General features: G+C 46.7%; 1 protein-coding gene across 2 annotated transcripts in view; it reads left to right on the top strand.

Annotated features, from left to right (window-relative positions):
- Vps35l (VPS35 endosomal protein sorting factor like) overlaps positions 1 to 18,032 on the top strand; it is a 106,612-nt gene that overhangs the window by 33,314 nt on the left and 55,266 nt on the right. For both annotated transcript variants that reach the window (XM_005351057.2, XM_026781443.1), the window contains exons 13-18: positions 2,779 to 2,856; positions 3,270 to 3,392; positions 12,458 to 12,504; positions 13,770 to 13,881; positions 14,844 to 14,960; positions 17,271 to 17,324. In XM_005351057.2, the coding sequence (XP_005351114.1) occupies positions 2,779 to 2,856; positions 3,270 to 3,392; positions 12,458 to 12,504; positions 13,770 to 13,881; positions 14,844 to 14,960; positions 17,271 to 17,324 (531 nt within the window). The remainder of the gene's footprint in view (positions 1 to 2,778; positions 2,857 to 3,269; positions 3,393 to 12,457; positions 12,505 to 13,769; positions 13,882 to 14,843; positions 14,961 to 17,270; positions 17,325 to 18,032) is intronic.

Here is an 18,032-nt window from a genome sequence, read left to right on the forward strand (position 1 = left end):
GGCTCTTTTTCAGTCACTTGAGACCGACTTTTCCTTGTGTTGAATTCTCTGGGTTTATTTGGGATGTGTGTGTGTGTGTGTGTGTGTGTGTGTGTGTGTGTGTGTGTATGTGCGTGTGTGTGTGCTTGTGTGTGTGTGTCCCTAGTTAAAGAGTTGGGCTAGGTGTGAGCTGGCGAAGGCCTGGGAGGGAGCACCATCCCTGACATAGGTTTGGGCTGCTGTGGTGATCGGAGACGACTGGGCAAGGATAATCCTCTCCTCTTAAATTGTCTTCTCAGGTGTCAGAGAAGGAACTGATAGAAACTGAGTCTGAAAATACAGGCTAGCACTTGGCTAGGTCTAGATCTACAAAGTTGGGCATTTGCTTCGTCCGGGTTGGCTTCCTTCTGTATTTGCTCTTTATATATGATAGACCACAGCAGCGTTCAGCTCCCACACATCACATTTAGGGACTGTTTTTAGGTTACTTGTAAAGTGCCTCTTCCCAGTAGATCCCGCTAGTCTCAAAGCTGATTCACTGGACACTACCTTGGGCCACTCACCTCTATCCCACCACCGTGGCTGTGGCATGGGAGTGTACTTAACTTATAGGGCCTTGGGCATGTGCCCACTCCTGGGAACTCAACTCTGTGGGACTAATGGTTAGGAAGGATCATCCCTAAACATAACCTAGTGGGCTGATGCAGAAGCAGAGGGAATGAGTAGGTGGGGGGTGGAGGAGCCGCCAGCAGCTCCCTGTGCTACCCCAGGGTTGGACTGGGGCCAAGCAGCAGCTCCAAGAGCCAGACTGACTCCTAAACTGCTGCCTTGGCTTGATGAGAAGAGAGAGGGAAAAAAAAAGAAGAAGAAAAGAACAAAAGCAGTGAGTGGGTGAGCCTGAAGTGTTTACCAGGGGAGAGGCAGAGTAGCCCCTCCTCCAGCCCTCCAGCTGTGGCCGCTGCAGCTGCTCTCCACTGCCTGCCCTCTGGGCAGCCCTCTCTGTCCTCCCTAGACATCTAAGGTATCACATAGAGGGGCAGACAACAGACTCAGAACTGGTGGAGCTGGTTGTTAGCTAGGTGTCCATCCTTGGAAATACCCTGTGGCCTTTCAGCTGTTCTGGGAATTTAACCCTCTGGTGAGTCTCACACCCAAAGGGTGGTGGTTGATACCATCAGAACAGCGTCCTTTTGGGAACCACTGGCCTGGTAACTGGGAGAATTCTGTTCCAGCTGGAGGAGCCCAGGCAGCAGCTTCCTGTAGGAAGTCTTGTCTTTGGTTGGCCAGTGGTTTGAAACTGAGCTTATGTACCGGTTATAACATCCAAATGCTTATTCCTCGCTGAGGTGCATACATACCTTCACTTACCTCTGACCCCCGAGCTCTGAGTGCCCATAGGGGAGGGTTTTTGTTTGTTTTTGTTTTGTTTTGCTAGATTGTCTTCAAAAAGCACTCTTTCTCCTCTGCCTTAGGTACCTTGCTTCAAACTTTAAAACTCACGCTGTTTTTAAAGTACTGCTTTCTGGAGCTGCTAATGATGGCTGATGGCTATTTATCTATCTATCTATCTATCTATCTATCTATCTATCTATCTATCTATCTATCTATCTATTTATTTATTTATTTATTTTGAGGCAGGATCTCACTACGTAGCCTTGACTGGCCTGGAACTTCACCTGCCCCTGCCTCCGGAGGGCTGGGATTAAAGATGTAAGCCACCATGCCTGCCCTGGATGATGGCTTTAAAAAATAATTGCTGTTATATCCCCTTAGTGTGGGAAGGCATGCCATGAGGTCGGTCTTCTCTCTGCTACTTGGGCTCCAGGATTGTACTTGGAATGTTAGTTTTGGCAGCAGGCACTTTTGTCTACTGAACCATCTCACCGGACAGGCCATGGCGTTTGTTAGCTTCGTGCTTGTCATATTAAAATTCTGTAAGACACATTTAAAAGTGTGTCCTTTTTCATGTTTGCCTAATAAAGAATGTGTCTGCACTGCTGTCAGCAATGACGTGGTAACTGAGTGTCTTTGGCTCCCTAAGCTTTGGGGATTAAGGAGGATGCTGAAGTCAAACCCAGGGCCTTGTATGTACTGAGCATGGGACCACCACCCTGCCCCTCCTGCCTATATCTTAATCTTGCTTCATCTACTAAACATATCCATGAGTGTTGATCATCTTGTGTGTTAAAAGAGAAGATTGTTTTCGTCGTCTTGAGAGCACGGCCTCCTTTGTGCTGTATTGATTTGTTCTCTGGTGGTTTCTTCAGAAATACATTCATTGCCCTGGAGGGAACTCAAAGTTGATCCCAAATGTCATTTTTCGTTAAAAATAGCGTCTGTGGTTTTTCTTATAAAATTAATGCATGTTTATTGAGCGGGAAAATAGATAAGCAGAATGATGTAGGCTTTTCCTCTAAATGTGTATGTGTATGCATGCGTGTGTATTTGTGTGTGTGTGTGTGTGTGTGTGTGTGTGTGCGCGAGCGCGCGTGCCCGCACATGTGTGCGTGCTGTGGTGCTGGAAATTGAATACTAGGACCCTTTACATGTTCAGCTCTACTGCTGAGCTATATCCTAGCTCCTTTGTTTTCTGTTTTCAAAGTGGTACTGTAGCTAGGTGTGTGGCACACATTTGTAATTCCAGCACTTTAGAGACCGAGGCAGGAGGACTGGGTACAAGGCCTCATGGCATAGAGACAGCCTGGGTTGAAAAGAAAAAAAGTATGATAAGGCAGGCACATCATCTTATTTGTGCCTGGCTCTTTGCTGCTAAGATGGTTTCGCTTTGTTTGGTTGCAGGTGGGGATGGAAGTGGCCCCGCACCTCAAGGAAAGCCTCAACAAGAACTTCTTTGACTTCCTGCTTACATTTAAACAGGTAGGAGAGCACCGCATAGCAGCTCATTGAACTGACTTTGGTGGGAGCAGATTCACAAGACCGAGTGGGCTCGTCAAGCTGAGGATCCTTGCAGCCTGCCAGATGTACAGAGTGGCATGGGTGTCTGCAGGGGACCATGCCCTGTAGTGGATGGAGGGAGAGCTGACACACATTTATGAACAGGAAATGGCACTAGCCACTCAGCCTTACTGCCTGGCATGGGTTACTTCTGCCTGTACAACACTCCTCCAGAGCTGCTCTGCTGGGTGGCGTGGGAAACTCGCTGTGTATTTTGTTTTTAAATACACAGAGGAAGCAGGCTGTTTCCATCATATCCATCCATGCACCTCCAAGCCAGCCTGGTGTGTGTGAGTGACTCCCCTCTTTTCTGATGTCCTTTTGGTCTCCTGTAGATTCACGGAGACACGGTCCAGAACCAGCTGGTGGCCCAGGGTGTGGAGCTGTTGTCCTATCTCCCTCTGTACTCGCCCGCCATGGGTTGGATCTTTCAGTGTGTCTCCTACCAAGCCCCTGAGGTAAGGCCAGTGGGGGTACCCCTGGGGAGCAGGGCTGACTCCCCTTCTCCATGGTGTGAGACCCTGCCCAGTGTGTCCTGTAATATTCCCAGGGTCCTTTTCTGGCAGCTTCAGTAATGTCTGTGCCAGCTGCCTTTCTGGAGAGCTAGGCTGAATGGGTGGTTGGTTCTATGCCGATTGTCTTTCTAGATTGTGTCCTTTTCTGCACTGGAAGGAGAGGAGCCACTCGGAGAGGCTACACTCTTATGGCTGGAAAGTGGCGACCAGAGGGAAACCTTTGAGATCCTCCTCCAGGGTGGGGGAAGTTTCTCACCTCTTCATTTACCTTCCTCTGCCCCATTTGTGTCTGTCACAGTTCCGTGAGGCCTGTGTAGCAGGTGGCACTGTCCTATTTCATGCAAGGGCAAGTAGACCTTTCCTTATTGCTTGCGTAATGCTTTCTCCTTTTCCTCACCCCCCACTTTTGTCTTCTGAGTGATATACTCTCAGGAATTAAGCTGGTAACAGATATATGATTTTTTTTCTTCCCGGTGGTTCTCAGAGCGGCTGACATGACTGTGGTAGATGAAGCTTTCCTGGCCTGCCTCTTGGTGGTCAAGAGGAAAAGGCAGCTTGCTGTAAACTGCAGTGTGGGGAAAGCTGTTCAGAGTCAGGGGCCTGTTTCCCAGCAACAGGCAACAAAAAGAGCAGGCTTCTGACTGAGCAGTGCTGCTTTCATGGGTTGATCCTGGAGAGATAAACGACGAGCGTTTAACATGAACACATATGTTCATGTAGTTGTAATGGTGCAGAACTGGAAGTAGCCACCAGGGCTCCGACTGAATTCTTTTGTGTGCATTCACTGGAAGGGTGCAGGGTCCTTTGAAAGACTTGACCCCGTGAGTGCCTGTCTGTCCTGCCGTAAGGCCGTTCCCAGTACATAGCTGAGCAGAAGCAGTAGCTCTACTCACTGCTGTGTGGGTGGTCAGCCATGGAGTAGCCTAGTGCTGGAATAAGGGCTTTGGTGCTGGGGTGATTGGGTCTGTCCTCGATTCTGTGACCTTGTCATGGAACAGTGGGAGCCTGATGACTCGCTCCTCGTCACTGAGAATACTGTGTCTTTATCTGTGACAATCCCTGTTCTCTAGTGTGTGGCTGGACTAAACCAGGATGGTGCTTTTACTGTGGAGTGGGTATCCCACATACAGCCCTATGTTCAGTGGGGGTCTTGCTTTGTAGCCCAGGCTAACCTCAAACTCATTATCCTCCTGCCTTAGTCTCTTGATTGCTGGGATTACAGTGTACACCTTCATACCTGGATTGCTTTGAGACCATCTTAACTGAATTCCCTTTGCCCTGTGTGTGGTTTTACTTTTTGGAATCTAAAGTATGGGGGGGCAAAGACTTGCTATATTTTAGGTGGGGATTGTTTTAATCATTTTGTAAGCCGATTTCATGTCTAAATGGAAGGTAATTTGAAGAGCTGCTAGGTGCTATGTGGTCTTTAGCAACCACACGTGGTCCCCTCCTGGGGGAAAATGTGCCACAAACTTGATTGTGAAAACAGAACCCCTCAGCCTTCCTCTGAATGATTCAAACACTCCTACAAGAAGGGTTAGTGTGCTGGAAATGAGAACGCTTTTTTTTCTTATTTTAATGAAAGGCAAAATCAGATGAAGAAATGCAGGGAGGGTGTCCCAAGATGCCCTTGCGTTTATTTGAACCATCAGAAGTCTCAGAGGAGTCAGGCTGGGAATAGAACCTTCTGTGGGGAGTACCGCTCTAGGAAAGCATCCTGCAGTAGGAGAAGTAACTGGAAAATTAGGTCACCTGAATAATGATAAACTGTGTTCTTGGGGTACTTGGATGAGGGACTTGCAGTATCTTGTTAAAAAAAAAAAGTTAATAATTTCCAAACAGTAGATGAAATGCTGTCAGTAAGGAAGGTGGAGTTGAAGGGACGGTGACAGTTTGGTGCTAAGAGCTCTTGGATAGCTGGAACGAGACGAGGGGAGGCCAGAGAGTGTGTCTCTAGCCAGTCTTCCAAATAAAATGTTGAAAAGTTGGGCCACAGCAGTTGGTCTGCACAGCTCAGGCAGCTGCGAGGGAAGGGACAGATGTTAGCTGCATCTGATGTATAAAGTTGCAAATTGTAATTGAAATCCACAGCCAGATGTGTTGGCAGGCCTGTAATCCTAGCGTTTGGGAAGTGAGGCAGGAAGATCATAGTTGAGCCTAGTCTGGGCTACATAGGAGGACCCTGTCTCAATAATAATAATAATAGAAATTAAAATCTAGAAAGGGTGATTATCCAGGAGGTTTTCCCCTATTATGGTTTGTAGGTGGGATTTTTCTTTCTTTCTACAGTTGAGATTGTAGTAAGTGAAAGATTGCCACTTCATTTCAGGTACCCCAAGCTTAGACAAGGGTAGCTGTTGTACACAGCTCGCCGTGGGTGATGGGAATAAGTGACTTGAGAAACTATGTGTTGCTGTTTGATGAAGTGGGGGGTTGGAGGAGGCCTGTGGTGATTCTCAGAGTCGTATGGTCCACGGCTGAGTTGCCCAGCAGCTTGTCAATGGTGAAGGCGGAAAGGACAGTGCAGCTCCAGGCTCTCCCTGGAGGTGGACAGTTGGACCGGGTTAACCTTTCTCTAAGGGCTGTGGCTCTGGGGACCATGATGAGGGTAGTCCTGGCAGAGCTCGTGTGAGCCAGTGGAAACCTGAGCTGGCTTGAAGACCGGGGACAGCTGGGAGGGGACCTGTGTGAATAGGTAGGCTAGGTGCACGGTAAGGGTCCGGGAATACTTGAGAAGAGGAAAAAATCTGGCCAGCTGGAGTGCCCGGCATGGCCAGGGTTAGGTCAGGTTCCACCATCCTGAGAAGAGGGAGCCTGCGGGGCTTTGGAAAGGCAAACGGTCTGAAGAGAGGAGTATCCTGAGGAATGCAGATGGCAGAGACATACCAGCTTGGGTGAGGAAGGGTTGCTGTGCAAAGAGAGGAGGAGGGGTGGGTAAGTGTGAGTAAACATCCTGAAACTTAGAGAAAATTTAGACAAGGTGAAAGAAAGATGGCCACCCAAAATCTTGCCATCTGTCAATTGTCAATGTTCTATCTTGGGTGCTTTCGCGCTCTGAGAGTGTGTGTGTGTGTGTGTGTCTGTGTGTGTGTGTGTGTGTGTGTGTGTGTGTGTGGTGTGAGAGAGAGAGAGAGAGAGAGAGAGAGAGAGAGAGAGAGAGAGAGAGAGAGATCTTTTCCTGTAGGTGAGTCACTTTCCTATTTAATCTCTGAAGCCTTTCCCTCCCAGGCCATCAGTCATGTCTAGAGGTGTGTGGAAGGCCATGTGACCTTGTGGAGTAGGGAGCTGAGTCACAGACAATGTGAGACTGTCACACAGCTACTGCTTTGTCAAGGCCCATGACATACCATCTCTGAGGGGTTTACTCTGCTTGAATTATCCAAAGTCTTCCATGTGCTCTTATTGTCCTGGTCTGACAGTTGAGGCAGCCATGACTGAGAATGTCTTACATATCACACAGCTGGAAAGAGTCGGTGTGTGGTGCTGACTCCAAAGGTAGCAGGTGTCTTTCAGCTTGTCCCCTCTGGGTGCCTTCTGCTAACCGCTGCACCTGAGGTAGATGTAAGCCCTGACAGATGATGCAAGGGACTTTGCATTCCAGTGTGCTTCCTGGAGACGACTCCTTAGACACTGTCAACACAGGGCAGGCGGGGTGACACCTGCCTGTAATCCCAATCCTTGGGAGATTGAGGCAGGAGGGTCACCTCAACTTTGAGGGCTGCCAGGGTTACATAGTGAATCTGAGGTGGAGGCCAGCCTCATCTACATACCAAGACCCTATTTCAAAAATGGGAAAGTACAGGACCAGTGTGCTGGGCTCAGTGGGTAAAGACACTTGCCATACAAACCTGTGACCTAAGTTCCATTCCCAGAACCCACATAAATGTAAAAGGAGAAACTGAATCTCTAAAGTTGTCTCCAACCTCCACACATGCCCCACAGTGTGTGCATACATGCTCTCACTCTCATAGCAATCCTAACAGAAAATGACAATAACAACACGAATCTAGAGTGATGGCTTAGCGGGTGAGAGTCCTGCTGTGTGAACATAAGGACCCAACGTCAAATATCTAGTGTCCAAAAGTTGCCTGGACATCCTGGTGCCTGCACATTCCCCTGTAACTCTAATGCTATTTGGGGTACAGAGGGGATGGCTGAGATTTGCTGCTCACTAGTAGAACATCAGGTTTTGTGAGAGACCCCATCCAAAAGGAACAAAGCAGAGAACAAGAGCAGGACAACCAGTATCATCTTCCAGCCTAGCGTGTGCATGAACCTGCACATCACACACACACATACATACACACACACACACACACACACACACACGCACCCTCTTCATATACACAGAAGTGCAAGGTGAGGCTAACATCACAAATGTCTAATATCTAAGGTTCTGCACATAGTTATGTTCTATTTGCTTATTAGAAAAAAAATCCCAGTGAAGAGAAATAACAGGAAAAATGGAAGAAAAACATTTTACATATCCATCAGTTAGGGTCAGTTTGAAAACCATCTGCTTGTGATGTGACTGCTCAGCCATTAAAATGATGGCCCTGTGTTCCATGGAAGCAGGGAGGGTTGTCCTTGATTCTTGAGTAGACAGGGTCATTTGCAGTCCAGTGTAGTGGGAACAGCAGGCTGTGTTCCTGCCGCCGGCTCCCAGCTACCTGGCTAGCTTATGCTCCGAAATAACACATAAATTGTATTCATTTAAACACTGCTTGGCCCATTAGCTGTAGCCTCTTATTGGCTAACTCTCACATCTTGATTAACCCATTTCTATTAATGTGTGTAGCACCATGAGGTGGTGGCTTACCAGGAAGATTCTAACCTATATCCATCTCGGAGAGGAGAGCTATAGTGTCTGCCTCACTTCCCTTCTTCCCAGCATTCTGTTCTGTCTACTCCACCCACCTATGTTCTGACCTATCAGGCCAAGCAGTTTCTTTATTAATTAACCAATGAAAGCAACACATAGAAAGAAGACCCACCTACATCATTTCCCCTTTTTCTGTTAAAAAAAAAAACCATCACTACAGTCCAGCATGAATAGGGTTGTCCTGTTTCTGTAAAAAACAAAACAGACTTCTATAGTAGTAACTGATATAATAGTGAATACTTCACAAAGGTGAAGTTCTAGAAAGATCAATACCCAAATATTATTAATTATGATTAGAAGAGGAGGAGTCACACATTCCTAGATGCATATTGATATATCTAGATGCATTTTGTAGCTAACTATCTCTTATAGTGTTTATGAGAAAGAACAACAAAGTGTGTAGATAATGAAATTTGGGAGCAAGAATAGTACTAGGAGTATACAGAAAGTCTGACTCCCAGTGCATACCTTCTGCACTGCAGGATCTGTTGGGTGTGGATGCTATGTATGCCGAGGTGGGAGTGCTTCAGTGGGTTAGCCAGGCCAGAAGTCTGTTGTTACAACCTCAGTGGGCTTTGAACTGTTGGTCCTCTTGTCCTTGTGAAAGACCAGAATGAAATAAATAAAATTATCCTTGTGTGGATTTGCCTGCTTGTGTAATGCTTGTCACCCTGGACACTTACAGATGTGCTTTATTTTGTATGACAGCCCCATTCATATATTTTTCAAGACAAGGTTTCTTGGTGTAGCTTTGGAGCCTGTCCTGGTAATCACTCTGTAGACCAGCATGGCCTCGACTCACAGAGATCCCCCTGCCTCTGCCTCCCGAGTGCTGGGATTAAAAGCTTGTGCCATCACTGCCACTCCATATCTTCTTGAAGACATTTTTGATGCATTCTTGTGTGTGTTGCATTGTGTGTAGTGTGATGTATGTACTTGTTAGTGTAGATATATGCACGTGTGAGTAGAAGCCAGAGGTAGATAGCAGGTGTTTTCTTCAGTTGCTTTCCACCTTTATTTTAGCTATTTATTGATTTGATTTTTGAGGCAAGGTTTCTCTGGATAGCCTCATTTGTCTTGGAACTCACTCTGTAGACCAGGCTGGGCTCAAACTCATAGAGATCTGCCTGTCTGCCTCCTGAGTGGTAGGATTAAAGGTGTGCTTCACTAACACCCGCCACCTTTATTCTTCTAATTACATTTTTAATTTTTTTGTTATTGTATGGATTGGGGAAGGGTGTTACATGTACCACGGTGAACATGTGGAGGTCAGAGGACAGCTCTGTGGAGCGGATGCTCTGTTCCCACCTTGATACCTTGCCTGTTCTGAGTCGTGAATCCAGGTCTCCAGGCTTGTGCAATAACAGCCTTTACTTGGTGAACTGTTTTGCTAGCCTTCTACCTTTCTTTTAGAGACAAGGTCTCTCACTAAACCTAAAGTTCATTGATTAGACTGGACTGGCTGGCTGGTGAGCTTCAGGGCTCCTGTCTTCATTCCCTCGCCCCCAAATCTGATGTACAAACCATCTTGCCTGGATTTTTCTTGGCTTTTGAAGATCCAATCTCAGGACTTTTTTGTGCTGTTGAAGCAGGTGTGTCACTGGCTGAGCCATCTCTCCATTTTCTAAAATGATATTAGAAAACAAAATAAACAAAAGAAAAACAGGTTATTTTCCCTTTAGACAGGCATTTTCCTCAGTTCATCTTTTCAGAAGTGTTAAGTGGCTCAGGCATGCTGGCCTAGCACTTGAGAGGTTGAATCAGGAAAATTAAGGGTTGGAGACCAGCCTGGGTTATGTAGCAAGTTTCAAGTCAATCTGGGCTACATATCAAGACTCTGTCCAAAAACCTGAAAATGGCCAACACATTATTATGTATGTGCATGCTTGCATGTGCGTGTGTGTGGTGTATACATGTGCATGTGTGCATATGGAAGAACGGCACTCAGGAAAGCATGCGTCCTGTCTGTCCTCCTCCCTGCCTTCTCCCCTGCGCCCCAGTCATTGTTCCGTGTGTTAAGGTTGCTCCTTCAGTAGGGTTTGCATTTGTGTGCTGTGGAGTATCACACTTGCACGGGATTTCCCTTTCTCAGCTTTTCTGAGATAGCACTTGGGGTTAGTTGTCAAGAGTGACTTTCTAAGTAGTGTGTCTCGAGTGGGTCAGGAAGCCATTGTGACAGCATCTTAGCAGCAGCAGGGATTCTTCTGGCTGTAAGGAGCAGACAGTTGACAAGCCTGGATGACAGATATCGTCAGTATGTCCTTCAGCAGCAAGGCATTCTGGGCCAGTCATCTTCCATCTGTCTTTCTGTTCTGCAGCCTCCTGCTAGGAGCGAGGTGTCTGCAGCCACTCCTACGCCTGTGTCACAATTAAATTGTTTTTCAAAGCCCTTAGAAGACCCCCCCCCCCACCTGTCTCAGCAGCTAGAAATGGAGCACATGGCCAACTCTAAACTCACAAGGAAAAGCTAAGAGAGGCTGCAGAGCTTTGGTTGAGTATTTGTTAGGCGCCACAGTCCCTCCAGGGAGAGAGCACATCCTGGCAGACCTGAGCAGCCGACAGTTACTGTCTCACCACTCTGGAGGCTTGAAGACCAAGGTCATGTGCTAGCAGAGCTGGTCTCTGGTGAGGCCACCCTTCCTCCCTCCCTCCTCCGTGTGCAGATGGCTGCCTCCTCCCGTGTCCTTCCCTGTGTGCACACATCTCCCTGCGCTCTCTGCCTTCCTTCTGAAGCTGCCAGTCCTTTTGGATGGGGTCCCACACTGATGACCTCACTTAACCTTAGTACTTCCTCAAAGGCCCTGCATACAGTCTCACTGGAATTTAGGGTTTCTATGTGTAAATTTGGGGCGGGGCATGACATAACAGAATCCAGTGTGATGTGGGACAGAGTCCAGAATCTGAAAAAGGTTGCTGAAAAAGGCACTGACAATTGTTTTGACTTCAGGGTTAGATTTCAACACAAACCTCATTTCCACTCCTTAGGAGGAAGCACTGGCCATATCTGGCTTAGCCCACGTGTACAGGGGTCTGTTTTTCCCAGACCTCCAGCCCTGTGGCAAAGCATGCAGAAGAAAGGACAGTTATTCAGACACCCGGTCAAGTACTCAGGTCTAGACCGCTGGCATTAGTCCTTCTGTCTTACGCTTGACCTTGTCTATAACTATACAAAACCATTCCCAAACCACTGCCCTAAAGACTACTTCTTGTATTGATTTTTCAAAGCAAAACAGAAAACCCAGGAGCTCTTTTGAAGACACGTCATTACCTTAAGATGGCTCCAAAGCCCTCTGTAGTGCACAGCAGTATAGCAGTCTCCTTCGGGTGGAAGGACATGCTTGGAACTTAGGAAAGGGCACATGGTAAGGAATGTACCTCCAGCACAGTGGGGTCACTGCTGACCCTGGTGCCTGGCTGTGTGACCTTGGCTAAAATCTGGCCACAGCTCAGTTTCCTGTCTGTGAAATGGGAGAATCACAATGCATCTGGGTAGGAGAGATGAGACACACGAGAACAAGCTTCTCTGCGATTAGTGGGCACTGGGTTGTGGCCTGGCGTTTGTTGATCGCTTTTTGACTGCATTACTGAGCAAGCCACAGGCTCTTTGACAAATGAGTAAGAGTGTCGTAGAAACTTGAGAACTTCCCTCCTTGTTCATGCCTGGGAGCTGGAGGTGCATTGTTCTGTAGTGACACTGGGTAGGATGCTGCCACCATGTCTAATTCGGTGTCTCACCAAGGTCTTGCCAGCAGTGGCTGGAGAGACTGAGCCTGACCCTGGACTCGCCTGATATCTGGCCCCAGCTCTTTGTTGTTGTTGTTGTTGTTGTTAGTTTTTTGAGACAGAGTTTTTCTGTGTTATAGCCCTGGCTATCCTGGAACTCACTCTGTAGACTAGTCTGTCCTCAAACTCACAGAGATCCACCTGCCTCTGCCTCCCGAGTGCTGGGATTAAAGGCGGGCGCCACCACCACTTGTTTTACTTTCTTACCTTTCTCATCCTTGCCAAGCTGTGGGAATTTGCATTATGTAAATTGGATGCTGTTTAAAGTATGGCATTTTGAAAATCTCTTAGAGATGTTGCTTTGTATCCTCCGAGTTGACACTTTTCCTCTTAAACTTCCTAGGCTTTGCTGACGGAGATGATGGAGAGATGTAAAAAACTAGGCAACAAGTAAGTACTTATAAGACTCATATAGGCACCTGCTTGAAATTGCAGTCAGTGGCTGTGTGTGTGTGTGTGTGTGTGTGTGTGTAATGTGTATATGTATGTCTGAGTTCATGCACAGAGGCAGGGGGCCGTGTTAGGTGTCGTTCTCCATGGTGCTCCACCTCATTTTTGAGGCAGGGTCTCTCATGAACCTGGAGCTCTCTGATTCAGTTAGACTGGTTGGCCAGTGAGCACAGGTATCTTTCTTTCTCTGCCTGTCCAGCAGTGGGGTCACAGGTGTTCTCCATCACAGCCAGATCTTTATGTGGGTGCTGGAAATTTGAATCCAGGCCCTCGTATCTGTGCAGTACGCACTTTACCCACAGAACTCTCTCCTTGCCCATCGTTTGCTTCTATTTAATCTTCTGAGCTTCCACCGTTAACATGGGTGAGAGCAAGCATAGGGGTTTGTTAGACTGTGTGGAGGTTCAGAACAACACATTAGAATTGCCTGGTCTCAGACCTCAGCTCTGTTCTAACTTAGCTTTGTGATCTTGGCACACTAACCTAACTACCCTGCCCCTCAGTCTTCCCCCTCTACAAAATGGGGGTGATACTAATAGCCCTTTCTGTATGGGGCTTGGTAAGTGGTAGGGCCAGGATACACTTGGTTTCCTGCCTCCTGCCTCTGAGGTTCCCTTTACTACTTTCTTGGTGACAAATACGTATACATCTGGAGTAGGTTTTGATCTTCCTCAAGTACCTAAAATTCAGGGTCTCTCTCATAAGAAATTCTTCATATAAAAGAAACACATTTATAGCAAGGACCCATGGTGTTATGAATATTCAGTTTTGTTAGTGCATGAGCCTATGAAGGCTCACGTCTACTCAAGTGGGTTATCTGTAGATGATTTTCCTGTCCATCCATCTAGTTCATTCCACCGTTGTCAAGTCAAATATGCCGTGCGTCCTGTGGCAGCCTCTAGGGAATGCCCCTTACTATGTCTGCTGTTTTGATTGTTTTTTCTTCCTTATAACCTTTCATTAAAAGCTGTCAATCATCCTTCTTGGTAGGCAATGTACACCCTAGCATTAAATCTGGCTTGCAAGCCAGGTACAGTGACAATTATTCATAATCCCAGAATTTGAGGAGTAGAGGTGGGAGGGTTGTATGTTCCATGCCAGCCTAGGCTACGTAAAAAGACAAACAAAGGTAAATAGACAAATAAATAAAGGAAGGACATGTATCCTGAGGAAGCTGTGAGTGACTGGGCACCTGTGTCTTTCAGTGCTTTGCTCTTGAACTCCGTGATGTCAGCTTTCAGGGCTGAGTTCATTGCCACCAGGTCTATGGACTTCATTGGCATGATCAAAGAGTGCAACGAGTCTGGCTTCCCCAAGGTAGGCTCTTGATTCACTGTATATTGGGAGAAGAGACAATGGTGTCTGCCTGATTGCTCTGGAGTCAGGTGTGGGGGCAGTGCAGGCTAGAGGAGACAGCTGAAGGCTCTGTTTCCAAAGGGTGTGACAGGAGATGGTTGAGATTGGGATCCCTGATGCCACGGAACTTCTCTGCATAGGGCCTTGAATGCTGAACCTGTGAATGGACTCGCCATGGAGTGTTTAGGAAAGATGTGGTCACACTTCTTTAAAATATATTTGCTGTTGGGCTATGGAGGTGCTTGGTCAGTAAAGTACTTGTATAAGCATGAGGGCCTGAATTTGATGCCCACATAAAAAGCCAGGAATGGTAGCACATGCTTGTAGTCCCAGTGCTGGAGGCGGGTGGAGACAGGCAGAGCCTGGGGCTCTCTGACCAGTCAGTCCACCTAAGTGGTGATTCCCAGGTCCCAGTAAGAGCCTGTCTCAAAAGCCAAGGTGGATGGCTCCTGAGGAACAACATTCATGTTTCATTCTGGTCTCTTCGTGCGCGCGCGTGCGCGCACACATACACACACACACACACACACACACACACACACGCACGCACGCACACGCACACTCACATGCATGCACACGCACACATTCTCTCTCCATCCCCCAATTAGTGAAAACCACCTCCAGTAATACGTGTGATCTGCAAATTCGGCCACCCATGGCCAGTTCACTTTTGGGTGTGTACTGGGAACTGAGCTCCAGCTCTCGCATGGGCTAAGCGCATACTCTACCTGAGATGCTTGGCGGTGGGCGTCAGCTCCACGAGTTCTCAGAGCTGTTTGGGTGGATCTCTGAAACTTCAGAAAAAGTCTTAGGAGGATTCCCCTGGAGACAGATGAAATGCTGGAGCCTTTTCTTTCTTTTTCAAGCCTCGGGTTATTTTGACTTCAAATCTCTAGGAACATAACCGTTTTCTACTTTCTCAGCATCTCCTTTTCCATTCACTGGGACTGAACTTGGCCTTGGCTGATCCTCCTGAGAATGATCGACTTCAGATTCTCAATGAAGCTTGGAAAGTCATCACTAAGTTGAAGAATCCTCAGGTGAGTGCCCGTTTAGACCTAAGATCCACTAATTTTTGTAGAAGTATTACAATGTACGCTTAAGTTTTTTATAAATGTGTTCGGGTGTTTTACCTGCATATATGTCTGTATACTATCTGTGAGCAGTGACCATGGTCCCCTGGAATATAGTTATGGGTGCTGGGAATCAAACCTGGGTTCTCTGCAAGAGCAACAAATGTTCTTAACTGCCAAGCCACCTCTCCAGCTCCATACATTTTGCTTTTACAGATGGTTGTGAGCCACCATGTGGTTGCTGGGAATTGAACTCAGGACCTTTGGAAGAACAGTCAGTGATCTTAACCTCTGAGCCATCTCTCCAGCCCACATTTTGCTTTTAAAGAAACAAGCTTTAACCATGTATGGTGACTCCCATCTGTAATTGCAACACTCAGGAGACTGAGGCAGGAATATGAAGCATTTAAGACCAGCCTGGGCTACATAAGGGAGACCCTGTCTCAAAAACCAAGAGCCAAATAATAGCAACAACAAAGCATCATGATAATAAATGACATTTCCACTAATCAAACTTATTAAAAAGATTCTCCTTGTATCATTTATTATGATATTCTATAGAGGGAACAAATGACATTAAAGATGCTTCTTAATTTTTCTGTCCCAATTATATCTTGTTTCTAAAGCCCCAAGATGTACTAAACACATACAGTTACTGGCATTAAAAACTTTAGGTGTCACCAGGTGGTGGTGAATGTCTTTAATCCCAGCACTTGGGAGGCAGAGGCAGGCCACCTCTGTGAGTTCAAGGCCAGCCTGGTCTCCAAGAGCTAATTTTCAGGACAGGCCCCAAAGCTACAGAGAAATCCTGTCTCGAAACAAACAAACAAAATAAAACAAACAAACAAACAAACAAAACCTTTAGGTGCCTTTTAGCCATGCAAAGAGCATCTAGAGTTCAGCTGTCAAGTGTATATTTTAAAATGGCAATCTACTAGGGTATCCCTAAAGGACTGAAGATTAGTGGTTGAACACCAGGGCTGCCAAAAGTCTTACATGACAGACTGGCCGGTGTCATTTACTGTCATGCATATGATGATGACCATGGCCATCGGGGTTGTGTGTTTGTGTGTGTAAGCTCTCTTTTGCCTTGGAATGTGGGCTTCCCACCTTGGTTCTGTGCAGTTCCATGCTAGCTGCCTGTGGGCTTTCCTCCTCTTGTGCTGTTTGTTTTGATTCCTGGCTGACCTGGCACTATATATAGATCAGGCTGAAACTCACAGAGATCCTCTGCCTCCTGGGTGCTAGGATTGAAAGTGTGCACCAAAGCATCAGGCTTTTTTACATGGGTTGGTAGTCTTGATGGCAAGTGCTCTTACCGGCTGAGCCACCTTCCTGGCCCCTTTAGGGCTTTTCAAACCTTTTTATAGGATAGATTTACAGCCCTTCTATAGATCAAATCTTTATTTTTCAAGCAGCTTGCAAAGCTTGAATGCTCGCTCAGATTCCCAACCCTCTGGGGTTTTCTGCTGAGGTTGGCAAGGGCTCCTCGCATCATGGGCCTTTTGCTCGTTAAGCATGGCAGACTCCATAGATTTGCATCTTTGGCCTAAGGAGCAATGCTGGGGTCAGAGTCTATAGTGAGCAGCAGGCTACTTGTCTCCTTTTATGACTTGCTTTTCATGGTAATGTGTGTCAGTCAGTAAGCCCTGTGCTTCTCTGTCCCAGCATCTGGCAGAAGCAACTTCAGGGAGGTTTATTTTGGCTCACAGTTGAGAGGATAGTAGCAGTGGGGACTTGTTTTGTATCCTCTTACAGTTGGTGGATTCAGGAAGTAGAGTCCTGGCTGGAGGCTGGGTTATAGCCCTCAAAGGACCACCTCCTTCAGCTTTGCATCCCATCCCAGATGTCCCACAGTCTCCCAGAATAGCCCCAGCAGTGGAAACCCATGAGGGACATTCATAGTATTTTCTTTTCTTTCCTTCCTTTCCTTTCCTTCCTTCCTTCCTTCCTTCCTTCCTTCCTTCCTTCCTTCCTTTTCTTTTTTTTTCTTTCTGTTTTTGGTTTTTCGAGACAGGGTTTCTCTGTAGCTTTGGAGCCTCTCTTGTATGGCCTCGAACTCACAGAGATCCTCCTGCCTCTGCCTCCCAAGTGCTGGGATTAAAGGCGTGCGCCACTACTGCTCAACTAAGGGACATTCATACAAACCGTAAGAGTAAGCCAGGGTTTTCTGTATTTCTCTTTTGTTGGAGCCCTTGAGGATATCTCTGTGAACTTGTGGCAAAAGTTAAGCAGTGTTGTGCTCACTCTGAAGCTATGTTTACCTTTTCTTTGTAGGACTACATTAATTGTGCTGAAGTATGGGTAGAGTACACCTGCAGGCATTTCACGGTATGTATGACTCTGGGGTTGTTTTCCTAAGGGTTTTGTGGTTTAATGGTTACCATAGCAACAGAGTCTGGCCATTTAGGAATGTTGCAGTAGTACTTGAGATGGTACTTGACAACACTGTGTTATCCCGTCGGGTCTCAAAATCCTGGCCTCAAGTCTATTGGCATATGCCACTAAGCCCAGATCTTAAACGTCAAGGTGTAAGAAGTGTTAGCATGTGTTGTCAGCAAGTGTGCCACACATTGGCACATCAGTCTGGGCAGTGCTGCGTCAGATAAAACCAAACAGTAGGCCCTCAGGAACTAAAATGCTAAAATGTTCTGTAAATTGCCGTAAGTGTCTAGTAGGCAGTGTTTTCTTTTTTCCATTTTATTTAATGTTATTACTGTTGTTTAGCATTTCAAACATTCAGAGCCTGTGTGTGCTTCCCACCCACAAGCAAACACAGACACTTCTTCCCCCGGGTGCAGACAAAAATCATAATTTGGAGAATACTGAGCTAATCAAAGCATAAAGACTTTAGATGCAGGTAGAAGTGGTCTCTTCTGAGCTCCTTACCAGAGTAAACTTGTTTTAGAAACGCAATTTTTAAAACATTTTGACGTGTGTATGTGTGTACTCTGTGTGCATATGTGTATCTTTCTGTTACCACATCATCATCATCATCTAGAGCTAGAAATCCTGTCTCGAAACAAACAAACAAAATAA

This window comes from Microtus ochrogaster, chromosome 8 (genome assembly GCF_000317375.1).
Source record: "Microtus ochrogaster isolate Prairie Vole_2 chromosome 8, MicOch1.0, whole genome shotgun sequence".
NCBI classification, from domain to species: domain Eukaryota; kingdom Metazoa; phylum Chordata; class Mammalia; order Rodentia; family Cricetidae; genus Microtus; species Microtus ochrogaster.